The sequence below is a fragment of the Astyanax mexicanus genome, chromosome 12 (genome assembly GCF_023375975.1).
Source record: "Astyanax mexicanus isolate ESR-SI-001 chromosome 12, AstMex3_surface, whole genome shotgun sequence".
Lineage (NCBI taxonomy): Eukaryota > Metazoa > Chordata > Actinopteri > Characiformes > Acestrorhamphidae > Astyanax > Astyanax mexicanus.
Genome location: NC_064419.1, coordinates 5,984,529 through 6,009,600, shown reverse-complemented (window position 1 = coordinate 6,009,600; position 25,072 = coordinate 5,984,529). Strand labels below are relative to the sequence as shown.

The following is a 25,072-nucleotide window of genomic DNA, read 5'->3' as shown; positions in this document are numbered from 1 at the left end:
TCATTCCCTTTCTTATACTGTTGACCACCCCTCACCTCCAGGTTCCAGGTGTGTCTGACGTATTCTCTCAGCATGTTGTCCCTCAGGTTGTCGAAGACGCCGTGTTTGATGGGTGTTTCTGCGGTGCGGAGGCAGGGTTTCCTCAGCATGCACACCAGCCCGTCTGCGTCCTTACTGTAGTACTCGCAGAGCTCCGCCGGCCCGCAGTGCGGCTTTCCTCCCGAGATGCAGAAGGTCCCGTTCAGCTGCTTCTCCACGGGGTAGTGGTAGAACTCCAGGTTCCACACCAGCGACAGCACATAGCCGCCCAGGCTGCGCAGGCACTGGCGCAGCAGGAACAGGCCATCGCTCATGCCGGCCAGCTTCAGGTGCTGCTCGGCCTCCGAGCGGCTGATGCTGCCGTAGAAGAATGGCAGTTCAGCCGCAGCGTCGATCATGGTCGGGGGCGGTCAGACAGTCAGGATACACCGTCTAAAGAGAGACATAGCATGTTAGGTTATATAATGTTATATAGGTTCTGCTATAGGACATAGAGGATGCTTCCGAGATACATCTCTGGAGAAGTCAGTGTTTTACATTGTCTATACTGAATTCAATCAACAAAGCGCTTTTTTTCAATTATCTAATGAGCTAAATAAATGTCTACCTCCAGTCCACAGAACTATAAGCTTCCGCACTAGTTCTAGCGGGAAGCTCCTGTGCTCGTCTCTCGTATCTCAACCAATCACCAGCTTCCACCTGTGTTTATAAGACCTACCCTTAACATGGAATATGGAGTTACACAAAGCACACAGGAAGTTCTTAACCAGCATAAAGTCACTCATTTTTCTTTGCAGGAGAAAAGAAATAACTTTTATGAGCTCTTATGGCCTACAGCACTGCATACAGGCTGTCAACCATTACACAGTATAAAACATAACAGAATACCCAAGAGAAGGTAGCCATGATGGGAAAGCCTACACATTGATGGTAAGTGCAATTATTCCTTGTGGGATATCTAGTATATTTTGAAGTATATCTTAGCTGTTCATTATTGTTTAGATAACATTTACTAAATACATGGTCTAAATCAGGGGTCGGCAATAGGCGACCCGCAAGCCCACAAGCATAAAACATTTGGTCTGTGAGGTTGTTTGAACTATAATAAATGATAATGATGAAAATAAACATATAAAATGCTTCTCTGGCGAACCTTTGTTTACATTCCTCCCCTGTTGTCTCTCTATCTCTTGCGCTCGGCGTGACTTTAGTTTACGCCCGTTCTCGTTTTTTCGCCCGTTCTTGGGCTTCCTATCTCTCTATAAGGGCGTTTTTTTCCCGACTGTGTCCTAATTCACTAGCTGGGGCAGCGATAGTGTATTGGACCGCGACCCTGACGACACAGGTTCGATCCTGCGTGAGATGCGATGTGTTTATTTTTTTTTTTTTTTCCCTTTTTTCTTGGGTTTACCTGCTTTGACATCAACTGTTCTGCAATTGGGTTCAACAACCCTCTGGGCTGGAGAACTACTAGCCTGTAGCAACTCCATCCCATTACACTTAATTTTCCAAAACAGCAAATTACTCGTTATATATATATATATATATATATATATATATATATATATATATATATATATATATATATATATATATATACTTGTTATATTCAGGACTGAAAGTCTATAGGTGTAACACAGCAAATTGTTATTATAAAGGAATATCCAGAACTTTTTGTAGGCCCTTGAAGGTTGGTGTGTTTGTTACGTTCGTTTTTGTGTGTGTGAGTGTACAGTATGAAGGTGTGTGTGTTCAGTATGAGTGTGTGTGTGTGTTGCAGTGTTTTGGAGGCTTGCTCTGCTGGCTGCACGGCTGGCTCTCTGAAGGTGGCAGTGGCTTCTGGAAGTTTCTCTTCAGTTCTGAGATCACACTCTCCCCACAGGCGACACGGCCACAACAGGAAGCTGACACACACATCCTGCCCCTCCCCCTCCCCTCTCATCATCTCATCATCACAGCATCTACCGTCTGCCGCAGGTGCTGCCGCTTCACAAACGATCCAGAGCTTCAGCGACAGACCACACACATACAGCACATATAGGCCTACTGTGATCCAATATATAATCCCATACACTAGGTTCAATATTCTGTATATTATACTGTAGATTTTTTTTAGTATTAATATATCGTCACTGTCCAATGAAAAATGTGTATCTCTGAAACAGCAGCTTTACAGGAGAGAGATAAACCTTTTGAACTTTCAGTGGAAGTCAATTTAATTTTGAAGTATTACTGTTGGTACGCTCATCAAGAAAGTTTGGCATAGTGAAACTATATTTCACAAATATTTCACTTCCACCAGTGAGTTTTTTGGCTTTTCGTTCACATGACATGCAATGGTGTTCAGTAGCTCCTCCATTTCCACTCACTGTTGTGTTTACATAGATCTCAGTGAAAAACAGTACATAATCCAGCCTGTCATTTTCTCAAAGGACATCTGAGAAAAACATGTACAAGATCATTCCGAACGGGAATTAAATCACAGAAGACCCCCCCATAAAAGATAAAATCACCCCAGGACCCCCTAAGAAACTAATCCCGTCTGTATATGGCTTAAAGGACAGATTGTCTGTTCAAATTATGTAGTAAACTAAAAATGAACAAAAATTTAGATACTTATTCATGTATTTGTTCATTGGACAGTGACAATATATTACTGTGATTCATAATTACAATGTAGCTTAAGCATGCTAACTGAATTTCTGTCCACGTGAGTATAGATGAGTATAGATGAGGAGACGACAGATTCCCAGTTTAAATGTCTACCATTTTTATTATTTCTATTATTAGTCTTTGTACATGTTATTTCTATTTGTAATAACTACACAACATAATCGATATGTTCATCTTTCAAAAATCAACCAAAACATATTTTCCCGCTACAGGCAAAGTCCGTGTTCAGACAAAGGAGCAATGTCGTCGCTGTCCGATTAAAAACAAGTATCTCCAAAACAGCTTTACAGGAGAGAGAAAAAACCTTCTTAACCTCCAATGAAAGTCAATGTAAAAAGAATTAATTTCAGGTCATTTGGAAGAATTTCTATTGGTCCATTCATCAAGAAATGTTGATACAGTGTAAAAGACAATTGGTTTGTTGAAATTATGTAGTATTCTAAAAATTGACAAAAAAGGAGATACTTGTTTTTCATTGGACAGCGATGAAATTCACAATAAAACATAACGTAAAGTTTAAACCAAAAATTGCTGCAGTTCTTTTTGACATTTTCCCGTTCATGACCACACACACACATACACGTTTAATTTACCTTTATCGCGTGAAAATTGTAAAAAAACAAAAAAAACAAACCAGGGTTATTGGGTTTGAGCTTAAGCTTTTAAGCTTGAAGGCATTAAATACAGTATATACTGTATATGCTTATATTTTAGATGTTTAAATGTCTTTTAAGTCTAAAATACGGACAAATGGAAATGGCCATGCAAAGCTGTGGAAAAAAATAAGACACCACTTAAAAATGATGAGTTTCTTTAATTTTACCAAATTAAAAAAAGGAAGAGGATGAAGAGGAAGTTGGATGATCACAAACCATTAAACCAAGCTGAACTGCTTGATTTTTTTTTTTTGCACCAGGATAAGTAAAGGTATAAAGTTATCCAAAAGCAGTGTGTAAGACTGGTGGAGAAGAACATGATGCCAAGATGCATGAAAACTGTGATTAAAAACCAGGGTTATTCCACTAAATATTGATTTCTGAACTGAATTTGGGACAAATGTTGTCTGTAGTTTATAGAATAAAACAGCAATTCTTAATTCTCATTTCACTCAAACATGTATCTATAAATAGCAAAATCAGAGAAACTGATTCAGAAATTGAAGTGGTTTCTTTTTAGAGCTGTAGTTTATATTACTTTGTTTTAGGTAATATTATCTTTTCATATTTCATTTATTACTTAACAAAACATTTTTAAAAGCTTGTAAAGTGTTTTATTATTATTATTATTATTATTATTATTATTTTTGTGCTCATCGCATTTCGTCATATTCTCTGAAGACGCGTTTCCTAAAGTATTTAGCAAAATGACGCGGAAACTGTTGTTTTATAGTATTATTGACTTTTAGAAGAATAAACAAAAATTAAAAAACACATTTTATAAAGATTAAAAAATAACACTGAACTCAAATACAATTTATAGCAAATATATAGCGGCATACTGTCCGAGACATCGCTCCTGAGAACTTGAGCACAACAGTGTTTCATCCAAGTCTGATTAAGTTACACTACAGTCATAAAAATGAGCTAAACTCTATCTAGGCCACAGACACGTTATTCTACTTCTCAAACACTGCTGTTTATATCAAATCTAGATGAGATAAAGGTCAGAAACACCTTACTCACACAGCCATGTAAAACCGAAGCCTGGATCAATGTTCGTTCTTAGATTCTGCCATTAATCGTTCTGAGAAATCAAGCAAACTGTGTTTGTTAGCTTCTCTTCAGCCTTTTCCTTTCAGCACTCTTTCCTCCCTCACTCTCTCTTTCTCTCTTTCTCTCTCTTTCTCAGATCAACAGTTTTTTCCAGTGTGTGGGAGGTTAGAGATCACGACAGATGACTGATCTGATGTTTTACCACAAGCTAAGCAGAAAGGAAGTGATCCTAGTTCAACCTGGCATATATAAAAATGATATACAGCATAACCCCTTTACAGTCAGAGCTTTACCTGTATTAGTATCAATATAGCATTGGCTTTTGCCTTTTGGGTTGCGGAATAGTTTAAAGTTTACATTTCATTTACAGTTTTTCAACATTTAGTCTGAAAAAAAAAACACATTGTTACACATATATATAGAGGAACGTTACTCTTTACTATTTTTCACTGTTTTTTTTATACATTTTATATAAATGGACTTTTTTGTCATCTCTGCTGTGCTACCTGGTTTTTTCATATAGCAGCATACCTGCAAATCATTTAGCATATCTGCAATTCACCGTGGACAATTAATTAACCCCATTTCCATCATATGCCAATTTTCACTTAATTTGTCCACCATTTGTGGTGCAGCTTGCATGCAGGTGAAAATATATAAAGTGTTTAAGCTGGAATATAATTTCAAATCTACAGCATACAGTCATATGAAAAAGTTTGGGCACCCCTATTAATCTTAATCATTTTTAGTTCTAAATATTTGGGTGTTTGCAACAGGCATTTCAGTTTGATATATCTAATAACTGATGGACACAGTAACATTTCAGGATTGAAATGAGGTTTATTGTACTAACAGAAAATGTGCAATATGCATCAAACCAAAATTTGACCGGTGCAAAAGTATGGGCACCCTTATCATTTTATTGATTTGAATACTCCTAACTACTTTTTACTGACTACTTTTTTACTGAAGCACAAAATTGGTTTGGTAACCTCATTGAACTTTGAACTTCATAGCCAGGTGTATCCAATCATGAGAAAAGGTATTTAACCCTTGTGTGGTGTTCATATTTTTGTTACTCGTTTACTTTGTTACTTGTATTTAATTCAGCAAAATTAAGCAATTTTACATTAAAATGCTTTACACATGCTTGCTTCACCTCAATTGCAAGCAGTATAAACAGCTTACATGGTTAATATTTGCCCTTTACCTTTCTTATGTTACATTTCTTTCAAAAAGTGCTACTCTTTTTTTTTATTAGTTTTTTAATAAAATGTAAAAGAAAATGAATTAAACTCAAGATATGAGTAGAAAATTTGTTTAGTTTCAAATTTACAAATGAAGCAATGTTTATTAGCCCTTGGCCAAACATACTGTATGTAATATAAATGTGTAGTGGGGAGGGGGGGTGTACAGTGTGTGTTTATCGAAAATGTGTTTTGATATATGTTTTTCACAAAAAATGAGCCAATGCCAATGAGTTTGAGTTAGAAAAAATATTTTTTTAGTATCATTTTATGAAAAAAACGGACCTGAACACCACGGTTAAGGTGGCCAATTGCAAGTTGTTCTCCTATTTGAAGGAGAAGCTGTATGGGAGAGTGATGTGAAAGAAGCCATTTCTGCAAGCACGCCACAAACCAATTTTGTGCTTCAGTAAGTCAGTAAAAAGTAGTTAGGAGTATTCAAATCAATAAAATGATAAGGGTGCCCATACTTTTGCACCGGTCAAATTTTGGTTTAATGCATATTGCACATTTTCTGTTGGTACAATAAACCTCATTTCAATCCTGAAATATTACTGTGTCCATCAGTTATTAGATAAATCAAACTGAAATGGCTGTAGCAAACACCCAAATATTTAGAACTAAAAATGATTAAGATTAATAGGGGTGCCCAAACTTTTTCATATGACTGTACCAGTGGTGGAGGAAGTACACAAACCCTGGAGTTGAACAGAGATAACTACTGCAGAGAGTCTGCTACTGATTTTCAAAAAGAGGACTGAGATTGTGGTTAGGATATATTGGCCATGGAGTTTAAGTAAGTCTAATTTAAGTAAGTCTAGACCAGTTTTACTGGTTGTATTTTTATTTTGTATATGTTTGCTAGCAGTCCAGCTGAAATAGTACCAGACCAGCATAGACCAGCACAGACCTGCATATACTTTATGCTAGACAATTTTAATTGATGTCATAGAAGAGACCCCTTTTGATTCCATTGGGTTCTTTATGTGGAAAGAACCGCATAAAGACCAGCACAGAGTTGATGCTAATGTGCTAACAGCTTCACCGCTTCACTGCTTGTAATATGAGAGCGATCTTGTCCAGGGTGAGTTTGTTGTGGTCCTTCAGCTGCTTGTAGAGCAGGTAATCCCCCTCTACACCTGTGCAGCGTTTGAGGCTTAAACCACAGCTTCCTGGACGCAGTCCCTCACAGCCTTGCCCACAGTCCCAGAGAGGACACCAGCACAGCGGAAGACCCTCAGACTCTCAAACACACAGCAGACCCTGCGCTCTAACCAACACCAGGCCACAGCAAAGGGACTGTACTGGTTAAGGACAGAGGGGTGAGACACTGTGAGAGAGAGGTGAGGAGCAGCAGAGAGCTACTACTGTAAACACAAAACCACTTTTATACGTATAGATACTATATAAATAATACTGCATATGTTCATGTATAGCTTTAATATAGTCTAAAATATTAAAATTTACAATGTAAAAAAAATCATAAAAAGAAAGAAACACTTGCATAAAAAAAGAGGTCTGTCCAAATGTTTGACTGGTACTGTATATATGGTATATACAGGGGTTGGACAATGAAAGTGAAACACCTGTCATTTTAGTGTGGGAGGTTTCATGGCTAAATTGGACCATCTTGGTGGCCAATCTTCATTATCACATCTGTGACCAAAACAGCAAGTCTTTGTGATGCATCAAGAGCCACGGTATCCAGGGTAATGTCAGCATACCACCAAGAAGGACCAACCACATCCAACAGGATTAACTGTGGACGCTGTAAGAGGAAGCTGTCTGAAAGGGATGTTCGGATGCTAACCCGGATTGTATCCAAAAAACATAAAACCATGGCTGATCAAATCATGTCAGAATTCAATGTGCATCTAAACTCTTCTGTTTTCACCAGAACTGTCCGTCACCACAATCAATTATTGTGCTCTAAAAACAGATGTTTCAGTTTGTGTTTTTAAATTTTGTAGTAAACTAAAAATTGACAAAAATGGGGTAGTCGTTTTTCATTGGACAGCAACGACATGCACTAAAGATGATATACTATAGCACAGGGGTCTGCAATTAAGTTTGGCCTCGGGCCAAATATTTTCCAAGTCATTAGGTGGCGGGCCACAAAAAAAAAATCTATTTTGGAAAATGAAGTGTAAAGAGATGGAGTGCTACAGGCTAGTAGTTCTCCAGCCCAGAGGGTTGTTGAACCCAATTGCAGAACAGTTGAATTCAAAGCAGGTAGACCCAAGAAAAAAGGAAATAAATAAATAAATAAACACACCACTTCTCACGTGTCATCAGGGTAGCGATCCAATACACTACTGCTGCCCCGGCTAGTGAATTAGAAAATTAAAAACGCCCTTATAAGGAGATAGAGAGCCTAAGAACGGAAGGAAAAAACCAAGAACAGGTGGAAACTAAAGTCACGTCAAATTATTTTTTCATTATAGTTCATTATAGTTCAAACAAACTCACGGGTCAGATGTTTCATGCTTGCGGGCCACATCTTTCCCGCGGGCCATCTATAGCCAACCCCTGCTCTAGATTATATGATGTGTATATCTCTAAACTATAGGAAGTTACTGGTACACGTCTCATCAGCAATATGGAGCATTTGGTTTCAAAATGCATTAAATAAAAATGATGATTTAGCCTTTATACATTATTAGAAAAGAAGTTTGTTGTAAAAGTAGTAATAACACTGTAATTCATAATTAAACTCTGTATTTTCTCCGTGTACATATTTGAATCATGCGGAAATGTATCACTATTTTTTTTAGAGGTTTTAATGGAAAATCTGAGAGAAAGTGAAAAGTTTGTTGGGGGAGGCCATAGCGCTGTTTTGGCTGGAAAATATGCACAACAATACGACAAGCAGAGGGAAAGCGTATGTGTACCAGTAACTTTTTTATAGTGCAGTAAAGTTCAAGTATTGTATACTGTCAAAGCAGTGGAAGAACCTTGCATCTCCAAAATGTCAAAAAGCGTATTAACTTTTAGTCATTTTGGAGCATTTCTATTCTATTTCTATTGTATCATGAATTTTGACACAATATTTAGAACAAATGCTAGATTCACATACAAGTGAAAAATACAAAAATGGATTTATAAGATTTTTGCATGATAACAATATTATATCATACAGTTATATATACTACAGTTCTAATAGATTTTGGAGCATTGTTGTGAGGATTTGACCTTGGCTAGCGCTGCTGCTATCCGTGCTAAACTATTGGAAATCTATGCTTATTGTAAATAAACGGAAGCGCTTTTCTCGCCCAAATAAGGAGATAAATCTGTGTAGATTAAGATTAATCCAGCGCTTGTTTGACTTTGAACTGCTGAATTAGAAGGGAAACATGGCGACACCTTTGTTCCTTACTAGTATCACTTAAAATGTGCTTTATAATCCGGTGCGCCTTGTGTATGAAAAAAGACCGCAAAAAATATACGTTTATTGATAGTGTGCATTATATTACAATGCACCTCATAGTCTTTTTATTTATAAATATATTTTTATTTTCTTCCAATTTAGCTAGGCCAATTGTTCCACCAATGATCTCCTTATCATAGTGGCAGTGCTTTAGACCACTGGACCACTCGAAGCCCAAATAATTGTATTTATCATATTCTTTGTCCTGTTAATAATAATAAATTCAGTTTCAAACAAAGGTTTTGGCCAGAAATTTTAGTTTGGCTCATCACTACTGAATTCTTTATGTAAAGTTAAATAAACATGTTGTCTTTACCAAAAAAAAAGTAAAAAAAAAAGTAAAAATTAATATGAAAAATAAACCTAAAGACTTGACTGATATAAGTTTAGTCAACAGATATATATTATTATTGTTATTATTATTTATTTATTTTTTTAATTCTAGCATGTCACACATAAACAATTTGTTTATTCAATAATCACTGTACTATTTTGCGTATTTACGACAATAGGGAGTCAATGCTGTAAACCTGGAGATAAATAATGTTTACTAAAACATTATGTTATGTCAGTTTAACTGCACATTAATTGTACTTTTCTTTGATGGCCAGATAAACAAATTTTTTATTTGTTTGTTTATTAGATGGAGAACAAAGCCAACAAAGCCTACAAAGATGAAATTGCTCAGAAAATGAGGCTTGTTCTTACAGCCTACAACACAGAAGCCACTCAGTTTATCATAATATATGATCTACAACTTTACCTGAAGTAGCTTAGGGGGAATCACTACACACTGATGGTGAGTGTCAGAAACTGGTGGACACACCCAGTATGCAAAGAGATTGTCCCTGAATAGAATAGAAAGAAAGATAATGTTTGACCAAACTCAAAATAGTTGGGTAAAATTTGGAAATGCAATTTTATTTTAAATAGATTGAATTTATTTGAGGTCAACAGCATATATTATGGGTTAACAGTGTATGCCTCCCAATACTTTTTTGTACATTTACTATTTATCTACACTTAGCTTCGCAAAATGCTGCATGCGATCATCCGTACGGGTCAGTGCGTTCATTCTCTGTATACGCAAAAAACACCCTCCGTTTAATCTGTGGGCCTAAAACTGCTTTCTGGAGTTTCCACTAAGGAAAAACACACAGGTTGCCGGTTTGCGTTCCGGACGTGTGTAAAGGAGCCGCAGACGTTTGGGTGCAAAGCGCGCTAATGAGGACACCCCCACACTGTGCTAACGCTAGGGCTAACGCTCAGGTTACACTGTGAAAACAAGCAGCCAAACCACACAATCAGCTATCAAAGCCTTACACAGGCGAGGCAATCAGAGACACTCAGCAGACTAAAAATAAGCAGAACACACCAGATCTCACTTTCAGACTGTACCACTCTCTATGTACAGGAGACTCTGAAGGGATTTTAGCCTTTTTTTTTTAAATAAAATTTAGTTCCAGAATTCACCATCTGTGCTCAGTTTGGGGATCACTATCACTCAAATCAGTCAGTTTCAGTGTGATCTGTCAATAAGACGTTTTTTTTTTATATATTTGTTATTTAAAACCAAACTTTTTTGAATTATGTTTTTTAATGCAGTGCTGTCTAAAAGATTACAGATTGGTGATTACAACCACCACCATGTTTAACAGATTAGGTGCTAAGCTTTTAATCTTATTTCTTTTAGATTTCTACAGAAACACTGAAAGTAGGTCTCCTGGAATTATTGGAAGCTCAAATTTTTTGACCTTGAAACAAAATATTTAATAGTGGTTTGCTTTAAATACATTAACAGGGTCCTAAAAATGTCTTAAATTAAAAGCTGGGTTATTAAGGTCTTAAATTGTCTTAAATTTACTGTAAATTTGCTGTAGGTATTACATTTTCAGACGGTCTGTTTAATACTGGTGGGAAAGCACATATTAACATTAGTGGCAAGTTACCTGCATTACCGGCGAGAGAACTAAGGTTAGCGGCGAGCTAGCTAATGTTACCGGAGAGAGAACTAAGGTTAGTGAGCTAGATAATGTAGGGTGACCAAACGTCCGTATTTCCCAGGACATGTCCGTATTTCACGTCCTGTCCTGGGCTTCCCAGGTTTTTTGCAAAAAGTGAGAAAATGTCCTGGTTTTTAAACCCCCCCCCGGTCAACACTCACAGTCAGAGCGCAAAGACTTTTCCACAGAACTAAAACTAATAACTTAAAACTTGTATTTTTGGTTTTCTGTTTAATGAGATCTGATTGAGATCTGGATTACTCTTCATTAGGCAGTCATTTGGTGACATTTTATTTTTTATTATTAATTTATTAGTACATTTATTATTAAAAGTTACAAGTAAAAGTAATATAAGGGGAACAATTAAAGCCATTAAGAACAAAATCTTAGGCCGAACCACAGAGTCCTATAGTGCACTACTACTGATTTATTTTTTTGAACGATAAGAAGCCGGAATAAAAAAACATGCTATTTTTAAAAAGTAAGAAGTCGAAAGTTTAGATAATTGTGTGTAAATGTATGGAGATAAAAAAATAAATAAATAAAATAATTACTCCAGTAAAGTATAGATAACCTGAATTTCTACTTTAGTAAGATAATAAAGTATTTGTACTTCATTACTTGTCACCTGTGTTTAAGGTAAAAGAGTAAAATATGAAATATATTACAATTTTTTTTAGGTGTTATCTTTAGGAGCCTACCACACTACAAAGGACCGATAATCTACATTTGAGGTACAGCCCAAAATTAGAAATGTTGGCACAGTATGAAAAATGCATATAAAAAAACGTAGTGTTTATTTATTCTTTTGCATATTTTTATGTTTTATCTGTTTTTAACTTGCTTTACTGTATTTCATGAAAGCAATCTATGTCAATAGGCCATTAGCGGTGCTGACCCCTGTCCTAAAGACAGCTATTCACGTTCTGACTGTTCATGTTCATGTTTGCAAAACAGTTTTGCTTGTTTTTGGACTTTACTGTTAGTACTGTGGGCAGTTGGAGTTGGGTCAGGTCTGGACTCCTGCCCGTTCCTTAGGGTCCACTGGTTCAGTCTGTGGTCGCTCAATATATTATTTCAGCGTTGTCGTGGCTCCAGACTAACTTTTTTACAGCTGTCCCAAACTGAAAAGTATCTGTCCTATTTTTTATTTATTTGTTTTTACATTACTGTTGAATATTTGTGTATTTCTCTATGACTGCCATAATGTTGTCAGTTGTTTGGACTTGATGCACTGTAAGTGTATTATTCTGTTAATAAGAGACCACTTACAAATTATGAGGTTCTTTAATTTTACCAAATTAAAACCTCTGGAATATAATCAAGAGGAAGATGGATGATCACAAGCCATCAAACCACCAAACTGAACTGCTTGAATTTTTGCACCAGGAGTAAAGCAGCATCAAGTTATCCAAAAGCAGTGTGTAAGACTGGTGGAGGAGAACATGATGCCAACATGCATTAAAACTGTGATTAAAAACCAAGATTTATCCAACAAATATTGATTTCTGAACTCTTAAAACTTTATTAATATGAACTTGTTTTCTTTGCATTATTTGAGGTCTGAAAGCTCTGCATCTTTTTTTTGTTATTTCTACCACTTCTCATTTTCTGCAAATAAATGCTTTAAATGACAATATTTTTATTTGGAATTTGGGAGAAATGTTGTGCGTAGTTTATAGAATAAAACAACAATGTTAATTTTACTCAAACATATACCTATAAAGAGCAAAATCAGATGAACTGATGATATGACGTCTCAAATAAATGAACAGATACGAGGCCAGAAATGTCCATTTTCCTGCAGCCTAATTAATCGCAACGTCATCAAGCTAACTTGACCCTGCCTGAGCTGAACATTCGTTATCTGTGATCTAGATTTTATTATTCTGTCTTTTTGCTCAATTTTAGCCATCATGTTTTAGCTATAGATAAAAAGCAACATGTCAGATCAGGCTGCAGACGTTTAACATCTGCTAACAAAGAGTCAAAGACAACATCAATCATCTGAACATCAGTTTTCGAGCTCTATAAATACAGTTTAATCTGCAGTTGTGATGTCGCAGCTGCTGTGTAGCGTAGAGTGGTGGAAAAGCTGATGTTTCATCTCTGCTTCAGCGTGCTCTCGCCTTTTATCAGCTGCTCCTTTTAGCTATAATGTTTTACAGCAACTTAAACACACATCTTTCTATTATAACTCAATGAAATCTTAAGAAAATGAACCAAATATAAATTTAAAAATGATTTTACAGTTGGATCTCAAGGCCAATCACGACACTGCAGTTACAGTGACTTCTGCACAAACCAAACACTTTAACTACTAACTATAGTTGGTTATTTTAAAAAGTTAATACTAAAAAAATAAACAGTAAGTTCATTTTAATACTTAACAGTTAAAAAAAGCAAAAAAAAAGATCAATAAATCCATAAAAACAGTCCGAGCTAAAATGCTAACTGCCTAAAAGAAACATAGATGTCTATTAACTTAAGAAGAGCAATTTATATAAACAATAAAGTTAAAGAGTTATAAAGAACAGCCAAAGCTAAAATGCTAACTGCTTAAAAGAATCATAAATGTCTATGAACTTATAAATACTATAGAATTATAAAGAACAGTTCAAGTTCAAATAGTAACCCTAGCACACAAAAACAATGGTTACTTTTAACACTAAAGAAAAGCTAATGTTAAAACAAACCTGAACAGTTCAAAAATTAATAATTAAAGTTAAATTAATGAGCTAGTTAATAAGAACAGCTAAATGTATAACTGCAGGGTTAATAAGAACAGTTTAAGTTAAACAGTTCACTTTTTTTTAAGTTAAAAGTCTGAGCCATTATAAGAAAAGTAAAAGTTGAGTTTGACTAGTTTAAAAGAAAAATTAAAAAAAGTTAAAACTGAACAGGTAAAAGAGGATTTATTCTTATGGAGTGAAGAACAGCCAAAGCTAATACTAAATACTAAATACTTATAAGAATAATAATAATAATGTTCATTAACTTAGGAAGGGCAATATAAACATATAAACAATACAATTAAAGAGTTAAATAAAGAACAGTTCAATTTAAACTTAAACAAATATAATTAACAGTAGCACATAAAAAAGAACGGACCAGGCTAAGATGCTAATTGCTTGTAAGAAACATTAATGTTAAGTGACTTAGGAAGAGAAATTTATGATATAATAAAAGAGTTATAAAGAACAGTTCAACGTAAAATTGAACAAGTTAAAAGAACGTTTTTTGTTAAAACTAACAAAGACTAAAGAGAACATGAATGGTTAAAAAAACAAACGTAATACTAAACAGTTAGGGATATCAATTTAAAATACATAATACTAAAGAGGTATGATTGAACTTTTAAAGATTTTTTTTTAACAGTTTAAATTCTAACTGAACTTTTAGGAAGAAATATTAATCAACTGTTAATCAACTTAAGAGTTAAGAAGAGCATAAGAAGAGATAGAACTGGAGAGCTATAAGGAACAGTTAAACAGTTAAAATGAAATATATTAATGTTAAAACTAAAGTCAAGAAGTGCAATTTAGGGAAAAATAAAATAATGAATTAGTTAGAATTGATACAGATGTTGTTTTTTTGATAATCTGTTATGATACTCTCTTCAATTATTTTGAGATTAAATATATAATATATATTGAGTATTCTTGATTCTTGATCCAAAGCAAACGGTAAATTATAATTTTTTTTAGTGACAACTTATAGACACAATTTATATAATGCCACTTATTTTACTTTTGCTACAATAAACTATAGACTCCAACGTGCAACAAAAGCCGAGAGCAGCCTTAGTGCTGCACCACTCCACCACAGGATACACACAATACCAGAACCACCACACACACACACACACACACACACACAACACACACAGCAGACAAAGCAACGTCTGAAAACCCAACTGAACCTGAAAACGGCTCAGAGTTGGAGGCCTTCAGTACTGCAGAAATGAAGGAAAGGCCTCCAGCTCTGAGCCGCCAGAATCCAGCACGTGTTGAACAACGTTATCAGCATTCTTGGACCAGTGCGGCGGTTCTCGGCCAGAACTTGCATCTGTCCATCAGTCCAAAAAGCTCTCGTCTAATCTGCCTCGCCTCACTTCCAGGCGTCTAGAGCAAGCCTGACTTTTCCATCAGTGGGGAAACCGGTCCAGAGGCAGATCAAGAACCGGAACACAGCCGGGCAGATTAAAAAAAAAAAGCCCAAACAAGACAACAAGCCAAGCGTTAAGGAACTCACCAAGACCTGGAGCGTCCAGAGAGACGATAGAGAGAAATTTAAAGGGCGAGAGACACTTAATGAGACTGAGAAACACTTTTTTAATTAATTAAACTAGGGTACGAGGGCGCTACGCTAACAAACGTCTTCACTCTGCTGAGGTGATGAAGCTTTGTGATCTTGGTTGATCTATGACATCTGCACTTGCTGGGCTCTGAGCTACTGCTTCAGTGTGTGTGTGTGTGTGTGTGTGTGTTAGTGCATGTGTGTGTGTGAGTGTGTGTGTGTGTGTGTGCAGGTGAACTCTGTGGGCTGATCTTCTCTCTCTCTTTTCTCCCACAGCCTTGCATTCCCTTTTGCAAGCTTCTCCGTTTCTCAGAAACAGCAATTTACTCCATCTTCACCTAAATCAGCTCAGCACGACTCTGTTAGCGCAGGGCTCCGCAGCATGTTTACAGTATGAAGCACTGGTATATTTCTCTCCATCGCAACTTAGCACAAGGGGTCCTCAGAGGCCACGGCCCGCTCAAAAATGTGTCATAATACAACACCTTATAAAAGATCCTTAGCCGTCAGTTTTTATGGCCGCGCGAGATTACCGTAGACTACACAGAACAGCCATTAAAACCAAAACACGCCGCGGCACTTCAAAGACAAATATGGCCGCAGATTAACAAGACATGGCTGTAAATATGACAGACGGTGGAAGTGCAGGTTCCCAGGACCTCAAACCAAGAACAACAACAAGAACATGCACACTGTATAGAGCCTAGACTCTTAAAAAGAAAGGTGCTGCAAAGGCGAAACAGTTCTGAGCTCTGAGAGTAAGATTTCTACGTGAGTAGGCCATGGAACGAAACACTAAGAAACTAGTCGGTCATCAGGGCTAAACAGCCATATGGACCACAGAACGTTTAGTGAGAGGGCTTAAAGAAAGAGCAATCTTCCTATTGGCTAGCCAGCATGCTAATGCTGTGTTTGAGATGTTGTATGAGCCCGATCACCAGCATTCTAATGCTACGTTTGTGATGTTAGATGAACCTGGCCATGTTGGAGATGTTAGATGAGCCTGGTTGCTAGCATGCTAATGTTGCGTTTGCAATGTTGGGTGAGCCCAGTCTCCAGCATGCTAATGTTGCGTTTACAATGTTGGGTGAGCCCAGTCTCCAGCATGCTAATGTTGCGTTTGCAATGTTGGGTGAGCCCAGTCTCCAGCATGCCAATGTTGCGTTTGCAATGTTGGGTGAGCCCAGTCTCCAGCATGACAATGTTGCGGTGTGGCTAAGTGTGGTACTCACCACTTAGTAGCTGGTGCTTACACTTACATGCCACTTACTATCTAGTGCACACTGCTTAAAATGTGGTGCTCACCACTTAGAAGCTGGTGCTCACTACTTAATATGTGGTGCTAATTACTTTTTTACGTAAAAACAACATCATGTCTCTTCAGGGGCTCCATATGAGTGTCTGATTTTATTTTTATTTGTTTGTGTTTTCAGAGTATGTGGTGCTCACCGCTTACTATCTAGTGCTCACCCCTTTTTTATTTACTAAAATAAAAACACACATTGTCCCTTCAGGGGCTCTGTAGAAAAGTGTCAGATTTAAGGCTTTTTAACTCTTTTTAACTTTTTTAAGTGTGTGTTTTTTAAGTGTATTGTTGGCATAACTCAGTTGACTCAACTCTGTTTAAGGTCCTAACTGCACGTGAGGAGTTGTGAGCGTGTGCAGCTGTCCAATAAGAGGAGGAGGGGGCGGGGTTTTGAGGAAAACGGGTGGAAAATAAAACTAACCCCGCCCACCGCAGGCGGAGCTCCTCCCTGCGCTCAGCCCCGGCTCCTGCTGCTGTCTGCCCGGCTACACGGAGCAGCTTCTCCCCGACAGAGCAGAGAGGAGGACATATACAAAACATATAAAAACATATATAAACCATATATTAACCATATATAACCCAGAAACTGCAGAACACAAACCCTGCACTGATCCTCTCAGCATGAAGCCGTGAAGAAGGAGGACCTGGACCAGCTTCAGATACTCCAGAACCCTGCTGCCACTGCCTGAACTGAGGTATTAACTCATAACTCTTATAACTTCATTATAAAGCGTTATTAACTTACACACAGTGCTTGTATACATGCGTGTAGTGGTCTTTGTATTGCTGTGGGGAACTGGAGACTGTAGTTAGAGTGTGTTGACCACTGGTTGCAGCAGTTTCCAGTGTTGAGTCTGAATTAACTCTGTATAAAGTTAATTAAAACACTGGAACAGTTCATTCAACACTGTAACGTTAAAGGTTAATGGAACCATTTCCCATGCCTAAATTAAGCCACAATTCAGATATAAAATACTGTTAAATTGGGTTGTCACTGGTTGGGAACATTAGTCCAAGACTACAGTGTATTTCCAGGTAATTCTTGGAAAGACTGAAAGTGTTAACAGATCCATGCTGTAGATCCCTGCACTCTCTGAAAGTTGTATTCTGGAATGGAACCAGCTGCTTGAGTTTGGGACCACTGGTTAGAGCAGTTTTCAGTATCTACACAGCAGAATGACCAGTGTTGAGTCTGAATTAACTCTATATAGGGTTAATTAAACACTGTAACAGTTAATTCAACATTGTAAAAGTTAATGAAACCATTTCTCATGCCTAAATTAAGCCACAATTCAGATATAATATACTGTTAAATTGGGGTTGCCATTATTTGGGAACATTAGTCCAAGACTACTGTGTATTTTCAGGTAATTCTTGAAAAGACTGAAAGTGTTAACAGGTCCCTGCTGTAGATCCTTGTACTCTCTGAGAGTTTTACCACTGGTTAAAGCTGTTAACAATGTCTGTACTGCAGAATAACCAGTGTTTAACCTGAATAAACTCTATATAAAGTGTTAATTAGACACTACAACTGTTCATTCAGCACTGTAAAAGTTGGTTAAACCATTTCCCATTGTTTGTGCACTGTAGTCACTGTAGTCACATGCCTAAATTAAACCTCAATAATTTGTGCACATTAGTCTGAGATACAGTAGGTTTAATTCTTGCTTGGTTAAGTGGTTTTAAGAAGGTTTTTCATTCAAATTTAGACTTAAAAGACTTTTCAATGGGTTTGTCATTAGTTATGCACATTATTAAGATACATAGAGTTAATTAAACGCTGTAACAGTTCATTCAACATTGTAAAGGTTAACGAAACCATTCCCAAAGCATAAACTAGGCTTAATCCAGACAAAAAATACTGTTTAATGGGTTCCCCATTGGTTGGTCACATTAGTCCAAGAGAAAGAAGGGTTTTTAATTTAAATTTAGACTTTTCAATGGGTTTGCCATTAGTTGTGCACATTAGTTCGAGAATGGAAAGAGTAAAAATGTTAACACATCAATGCTGTAGATCCCTGCACTGTCTAAAAGTTGTATTTTGGAGTTAGAACCAAATCTATTGATGGAACCAACTGTTTGAGTTTGTGACCACTGCTTAGAACAGTTTACAGAATCTACACTGCAGAATGACCAGTGTTAAGTCTGAATTAACTGTATATAGAGTTAATTAAACACTACAACTGTTCATTCAACACCTTAAAAGTTAACTAAACCATTTCACACTAGTTACATTAGTGAATATTAGTCTGATGTACAGTAGGTTTAATTCTTGTTTGGTTAACTGGCTTTATAAGAAGAGTTTTCGTTAAAATTTTAGATTTTAAACACTTTTCAGTTGGTTTAACCATCATTTGTACACATTAGTTCAAGCCTATTCTCAGTTTTTGTCTGGCTAAATGGCTCTGCGGGAAGTTTTTAACAAGTTTTTAACGTTTTAACAATGGTGTTTTTTAAAGAGATGCATTCACCACAGTTTGAGTGGTCAAGTGGAAACTGTGAAAGTATTAATAGATCCCTGCAGATCACTGCTGATCACCAAAGCAGATCTGAATGTGAATGAGAAGTACAGGGCTGTAGTAATATAGAGCGGCTAATAGAACGTTTGAGAGCTATTTGTCTCTTTATATAACCCATTATATGGCTGCATTAGAGAGCTAATTGGGTTTGAGACCACCAGTGAGATAAAAAATGACCAGTGTTAAATCTGAATTAACTTTGTAATGGCTACGTAATCACTATTAACAGTTTATTTAGCACAATAATGGTTAATCAAAGTTTGGTTTTGGATCCCCAGATACAGATTTACTATATGTCTAATTGTTTGTGGACACTACTTCTAATCAATGCATTCAGCTACTTTAAGTGGCACTGATTACTGCCAATAGAATAGGACTCTCTGGAGCTGATAATCAATTGATCTATTGGCTCCAAGCCTAATACCAGATATGGGCTTTAGGAGTACAAAGCCAACTTTGCATTGAGTTTTGGAGCATTGGGAGTGTTTTCTCTGGAATGGTGTTTTGGATGGTGCTCCATTCTTTAATACCCTTGATTTCAGAAGAAATAATGAATGGTCTCTCTTATCTCTTTTTTTCTCTCCCTTTCTCTATATCTTTTTCTCTCTCTTTCTCTTTCTCTTTCTCTATATCTTGGTCTGGTAGTCACATGGCTGGATATGTCTGATCAGTCAGACTGAACGGTTTCATTGAAGCTCAGTTAAAGAGATAAAAAAAAAATCCGATGAATTTTAGTGTGAAGGGAGTGCTGCTGCCCATGTACGATCACGATCACTCCTCACACACTTCACTCCTCACACACTCCACTCTGCCGTGTGCTGACTGATCGCTGGCTGAGTGAGTCCATTAGATGTTGCATCACCAGCCGTTTAGCTGAGCTTGCATCCGCACCCGCTGACTCTCACTATCTGAGACTCTGCATTCTCTCACAGGGGTCTGGTTTATATGGGGCAACTGGTGTCTGGTCACGGCTACTGTAGTTCACCTCATCTGCTCCTGGCTTTGCTTTCACATAGACATCTAGTTAACAGACATCTAGTTACATCATGAACATAACTAGAGGCCTCCACTTGCCAAAATGACAAAGACACATCATGTGGATGGAGTTCGCTGTTCTTTAAAACTGTCCATCATGTAGATGCTGTTGAGTGCTGCACTGCTAATGGGCAGGTATTAGGCCCAATCCCATTTCCCCCCTTGGCCCTACCACTTACCCTTACCCCTTCTTTTTGAGTATAACAGAGACACAAGGGGAAGAGGTGAAATCCTCATATACTTCTTTGCTTCCCTGGTGCATAGAACCATCCTGGCACCACCCTTTGTCCGTCAACCCCCACCACAGCCCCACGCACAATTTCATGAATTTTGCACAGCAGGATTAGCCAGCAGACATCTTCTGATAGAGGGATCTGTAGGATTAGTCAGCAGATAAGGGAGATGGAAGTACTCTTGAATAATACGTTTTGTGCTTCTACCTCAGTTGAACCAGCATAAACCAGACTATTCATGTTTTCCAATTAGCACAAGCTAACACTAATGTGTGGTAAATGCTCAGCAAATACATGGTGTGTCCAGCCACAGCTTATTTGCATAAAAGTGCATTCTGAAAGATAATGGTGAGCTGGTGGGATTTCGTTATGTGAGAGTGATTTTGCGTAAAGAACTTCATGCACATGTTTTGTTTAGCCCATAGACCACTTCTAAATTATGTAAAAGATTTAGAATATGTACCGTTTAACACACTTAAACAGGAAAACTAACTACAGGTGAAACAATACCCTTAATCTAACAAATTGCACCAACAGAGTAATTGAACTAGTGTTTTTTTTGCAATTGAACCAAAGCTAAAAAGTATAAACACACTCTTTTAGATCTTCTCACTGAGGTACGTGAGGTTGCGGAGGCCAGTGATTTCTGGCTCTTCTCCATCAAATGCCTTTTTCCCATTGCTGGCACATTACTGGCCAGATATTCTGTCCAAATAGGGATATGAAGGCAGATATGCATGGAAAAGCCCAGAAGTGTCCAGATCTGTCTGGTTTCTTGTGTTTGTACTGTTTGATTGTACAGCACAGATTTTGTAGTCCTAACATGAACCCTGTCTGCCTGAGACAGCCTCAGGACGGTGGAGACGTCCAAGACTTTTAGAATATGTTGTGGAAACCAACCCAAATACTTCTAGGACTCAAAATAGACACAATACCCCCAAACTATTAGACTGCAGTTTCTGTTAGAGCATCAAATCGTTGCTCTTTCTGTTCCAATGAACAAGTAATGAGACAAGTAATGTGGATGGACAAAAGTATTGGGACACCTGTGTATTCCTTGTTTCTTTAGAAATCTAGAGTATTAAAAAGATTGTATCTTTCTTTTGTTGGATAAACTATGCCTACTGTCCAGGCAGGACTGTCTACTAGATTTTGGAACCTTGCTCTGAGGATTTGATTGCATTAGTGAGGTCACCACCTTGCCTGGCATTAGCATTATGCCAATAGGTGCATGTTTAGGTTTAATAGAGAGTCCATTAGACTATTAGTACTTTTACTTTTTGAGATGCTTGATCAATGAGGCCCAGGACTTTAGAGAGCAGATCATTGAATGATGATGAGAACAACCCAGTGACACATCTTAAAAAACAAGATTTTATTTGGGACTGTTTTGCTGCATGTATCCCTGCAGCATTAATGGGTTTTTAAAACTATATATTAAAAAAAAACTTTCTCATATCTCTAATGAAACAGTTTGAAAAGTTTTGCTCCTTTAAAGAGATGTCTTTGTTAACGAGATGCTTCAGCATGAAGCACATTTTTGTAATGCTTAAAGCGACAGTCTGAGAGTTTTTGGTGAAAGTGTGGGTAAATGATTCTGATCGTTTTAGTGAAGAAAAGACAGAAAAATGTGGTTTTGCAGGAATTTTAAATGTTTAATTTTCAATTAAAAACTGTAAAAAATCTTCAGGACTGCTGCTTTAAAGAACATGACGGTTCTTATCCCTTGTGTGGTGTTCGGGTCTGTGGGACTCGTTTTCATTTTTCATCAAACTCATTGGCATTGGCTCATTTTTTGTGAAAAACATATATCAAAACACATTTTCGATAAACACACACTGTAAACCCCCCCCCCCCCCCCCCCTACACATTTATATTACATACAGTATGTTTGGCCAAGAGCTAATAAACATTGCTTCATTGGCAAATTTGAAACTAATCTAATTTTCTACTCATATCTTGAGTTTAATTCATTTTTTTTTACATTTTATTAAAAAACTAATAAAAAAAAGAGAAGCACTTTTTGAAAGAAATGTGACATAAGAAAGGTAAAGGGCAAACATTAACCATGTAAGCTGTTTATATTGCTAGCAATTTAGGTGAAGCGAGCATGTGTAAAGCATTTTAATGTAAAATTGCTTAATTTTGCTGAATTAAATACAAGTAACAAAGTAAACGAGTAACAAAAATATGAACACCACACAAATTGGTTAAATTGGTGAAAAAAAATGTATAAGTTCTATACTGGGTTTGTATTAGGGGTGTGCCATATCGTATCATACTTAAAGTTATCAACAGATATTTTGACATGATAAAAAAAATATTTATAATATTTAATATATTACTTACATTCTTGAAAGCAAGTCCCTTTTTCTATTTTGTTACACTATTATTTTTTCTTTAATATCAGAGTCATGGTAAGTTACGAACATTTATATGTTTATTGAATGCACAAAAATGCATAAAATCAAGAATGTGGTCATCGCAAGAATACCCTAAAATATTGTGATATTATTTTAGGAGCATATCTCCCACCCACAGTTCTTATATTATGTGAAGGTTCTTTATACTTTCAACTTCAAACATGGTTCTTCTTCAACTGGTTCTTTGATGGTTCCGTGGTGGTACTATGATGGTTCTTTTATAGCATTGCTTGAAGAACCTTTTGTGGAACTGTTCTTTTTAAGAGTGTAGTGAAGAGAAAATGTGACTGAAGATTTTCAGAAAAAGAGAGAGAGAGAGAAAGAAGAGAGAGAGAGAGATTTGGGGAGAGGAAAGGAAAGCAAGAAAGAGAAATAGAGAGAGAGAGAGAGAATGAAAAGCAGGGTTTCTGCTCTCCAGAGACGTCCAGTACGTGCAGCAGGGTCTTATGGGTTTGATTAGTGAAGTCTGCTGGTGCCTGATACCCCTCGGCCTCCACACACACACACACACACACTCACACACCTTCTCCTGCTTCACATTATACACAAGAACACGACTAGACTACGGGTCTATTGGACCCTCAGTCAGATACAGTTACGCAGTAACACCACGCCAGCCATCCAGACCTCCAGAACCGTCCACACTTCCCAGATTCCTCTCATTCTTAAACCCGTCCTTAACTGGTTTGGTGGTTTGGCCCAAAACTCTAATCTACACAGTTTTCCCTCCCTTACCCACAATGCAGTCAATCGGCCAAGACGTGTTTGCTGTCCAAAGTTTGGTTCTGTAGTTTTGCACTGGAGCTCACATGTTTAAGCCATTACATCCAAATGTTTGTGGACGTCCATTCTAATGAATTCATTCGGCTTCTTAAATCCACAAACACAGCTTGTCAGTCTTGTCACTGTATTGCTTGCTAAGTATTGCCAAGAGACAAGAGCTCTAGTGAACTGATAAACATTGGCACCATGCCTAATGTCATGCATGGGCGAGAGGGTACTAAGTCTTAACATTGAGCTTTTGGGTTGAGTTGTTGACTTGCATGGTTGGATGCATGGTGGTGATCATCCAACATCTTGACCTCACTAATTTGTAACTTTTGTCTCTGAATGCAATCAAATCCTCACAGCAATGCTCTAGAATCTAATGTAAAGCCTTAACCTTGGATTGAACATGAACCGCTGGGCAACACTTTGTCTTCCCTCTTCTCGTCTTCAGCTGTATCCACCTGATTTTCAATGACGACAACTGGATTACAACTAGAGACTGACCAATCACTCTTTTTGGGGGCTGATTGCTATCCTCTTTTATATCGATCAACCAACTGGGTGAGGCTGGATGCCACAACTGAAAGTGCAGTGATGTTCCTGCATCATCTCTCAAGATGAAATGTACTTTATTTTTTATAATCAACCAAAATATCCAGCACAAAAAAATTTATTTTTATGAACACAAGTCCATCCTTTAGCTTTCCAACTGCTGCTGCTGAAGTGTATCGTTAGAGCTGTTACCTCTGCTGTGTTGCTGTGCTAATAACTACTCAATGTATGGGCTGAAAGAAGCACTCTGAAGAGGGGTATCCAGTTAGTGGGGTTCATAATCATTATTTAGCTCACCCTATGTGGCATGTTTGTCTTACGTAAAGGTGAATGGATGACTTTCTGAATAGCATGAGTAGTCTGTAGACAAGAGAGTGAACAAGTGACTTTAAAACCTCTTGTATTATAGCAGAGCCAGCAGCTGTGCTCCGAGCTCACAAAGGAGAGGACAGGGGGGTCCGATTAGAGGGGCTTTTGTTTGCAGAGAGCGAGATGAGAGAGTTCTTTAATGAAAACCACTGGAGATCTGACTGTGAGTCTAATAACCACACGATAAAACCAGTCTCTAAGAAGAAGTAATAGCAGGAAAAGCCTCTGGGGTTTGGAGAGAAGGAGAGAGCCGCGTAAAGCAGAGGAGAACAGATGAGAGGGAGAAAGGGATGAGAGGGAGGAATAGGAGGAGAAGGAGGAGATGATAGTAGAGTGGAAAACACTGAAGAAGTGAAACGAATAGGAGAAAGAGAGGAAAGGTATGGTTAAAGATGAGACGAATCGAGAAAATAACTAGAGAAGGAAAAGAGAAGAAGAGAAAAAAATTAGATTAATAGACAGTAGAG

At 37.3% G+C, this 25,072-nt stretch overlaps 2 protein-coding genes across 5 annotated transcripts in view; one reads left to right on the top strand and one right to left on the bottom strand.

The window, feature by feature from the left end:
• Positions 1-15,551, bottom strand: part of LOC103044019 (tyrosine-protein kinase ZAP-70) — a 29,817-nt gene extending 14,266 nt beyond the window's left edge. Inside the window, exons 1-2 of one of the 2 annotated variants that reach the window (XM_007245788.4) lie at positions 15,356-15,551; positions 36-471 (exon numbers count right to left, since the gene is read on the bottom strand). In XM_007245788.4, coding sequence (XP_007245850.3) covers positions 36-437 — 402 coding nt within the window. In that variant the 5' untranslated portion in view covers positions 438-471; positions 15,356-15,551. Of the gene's footprint in view, positions 1-35; positions 472-4,394; positions 4,556-15,355 lie in introns of those variants that run through there. The other variant, XM_007245789.4, reaches the window with a different exon arrangement.
• Positions 15,552-17,183: 1,632 nt separating this feature from the next.
• The window catches only part of adamts10 (ADAM metallopeptidase with thrombospondin type 1 motif, 10), a 76,540-nt gene continuing 68,651 nt past the window's right edge, over positions 17,184-25,072 (top strand). For all 3 annotated transcript variants that reach the window (XM_022670212.2, XM_049485941.1, XM_049485940.1), the window contains exon 1: positions 17,184-17,401. The gene's annotated coding sequence lies outside the window, so the exon portion shown is untranslated. The remainder of the gene's footprint in view (positions 17,402-25,072) is intronic.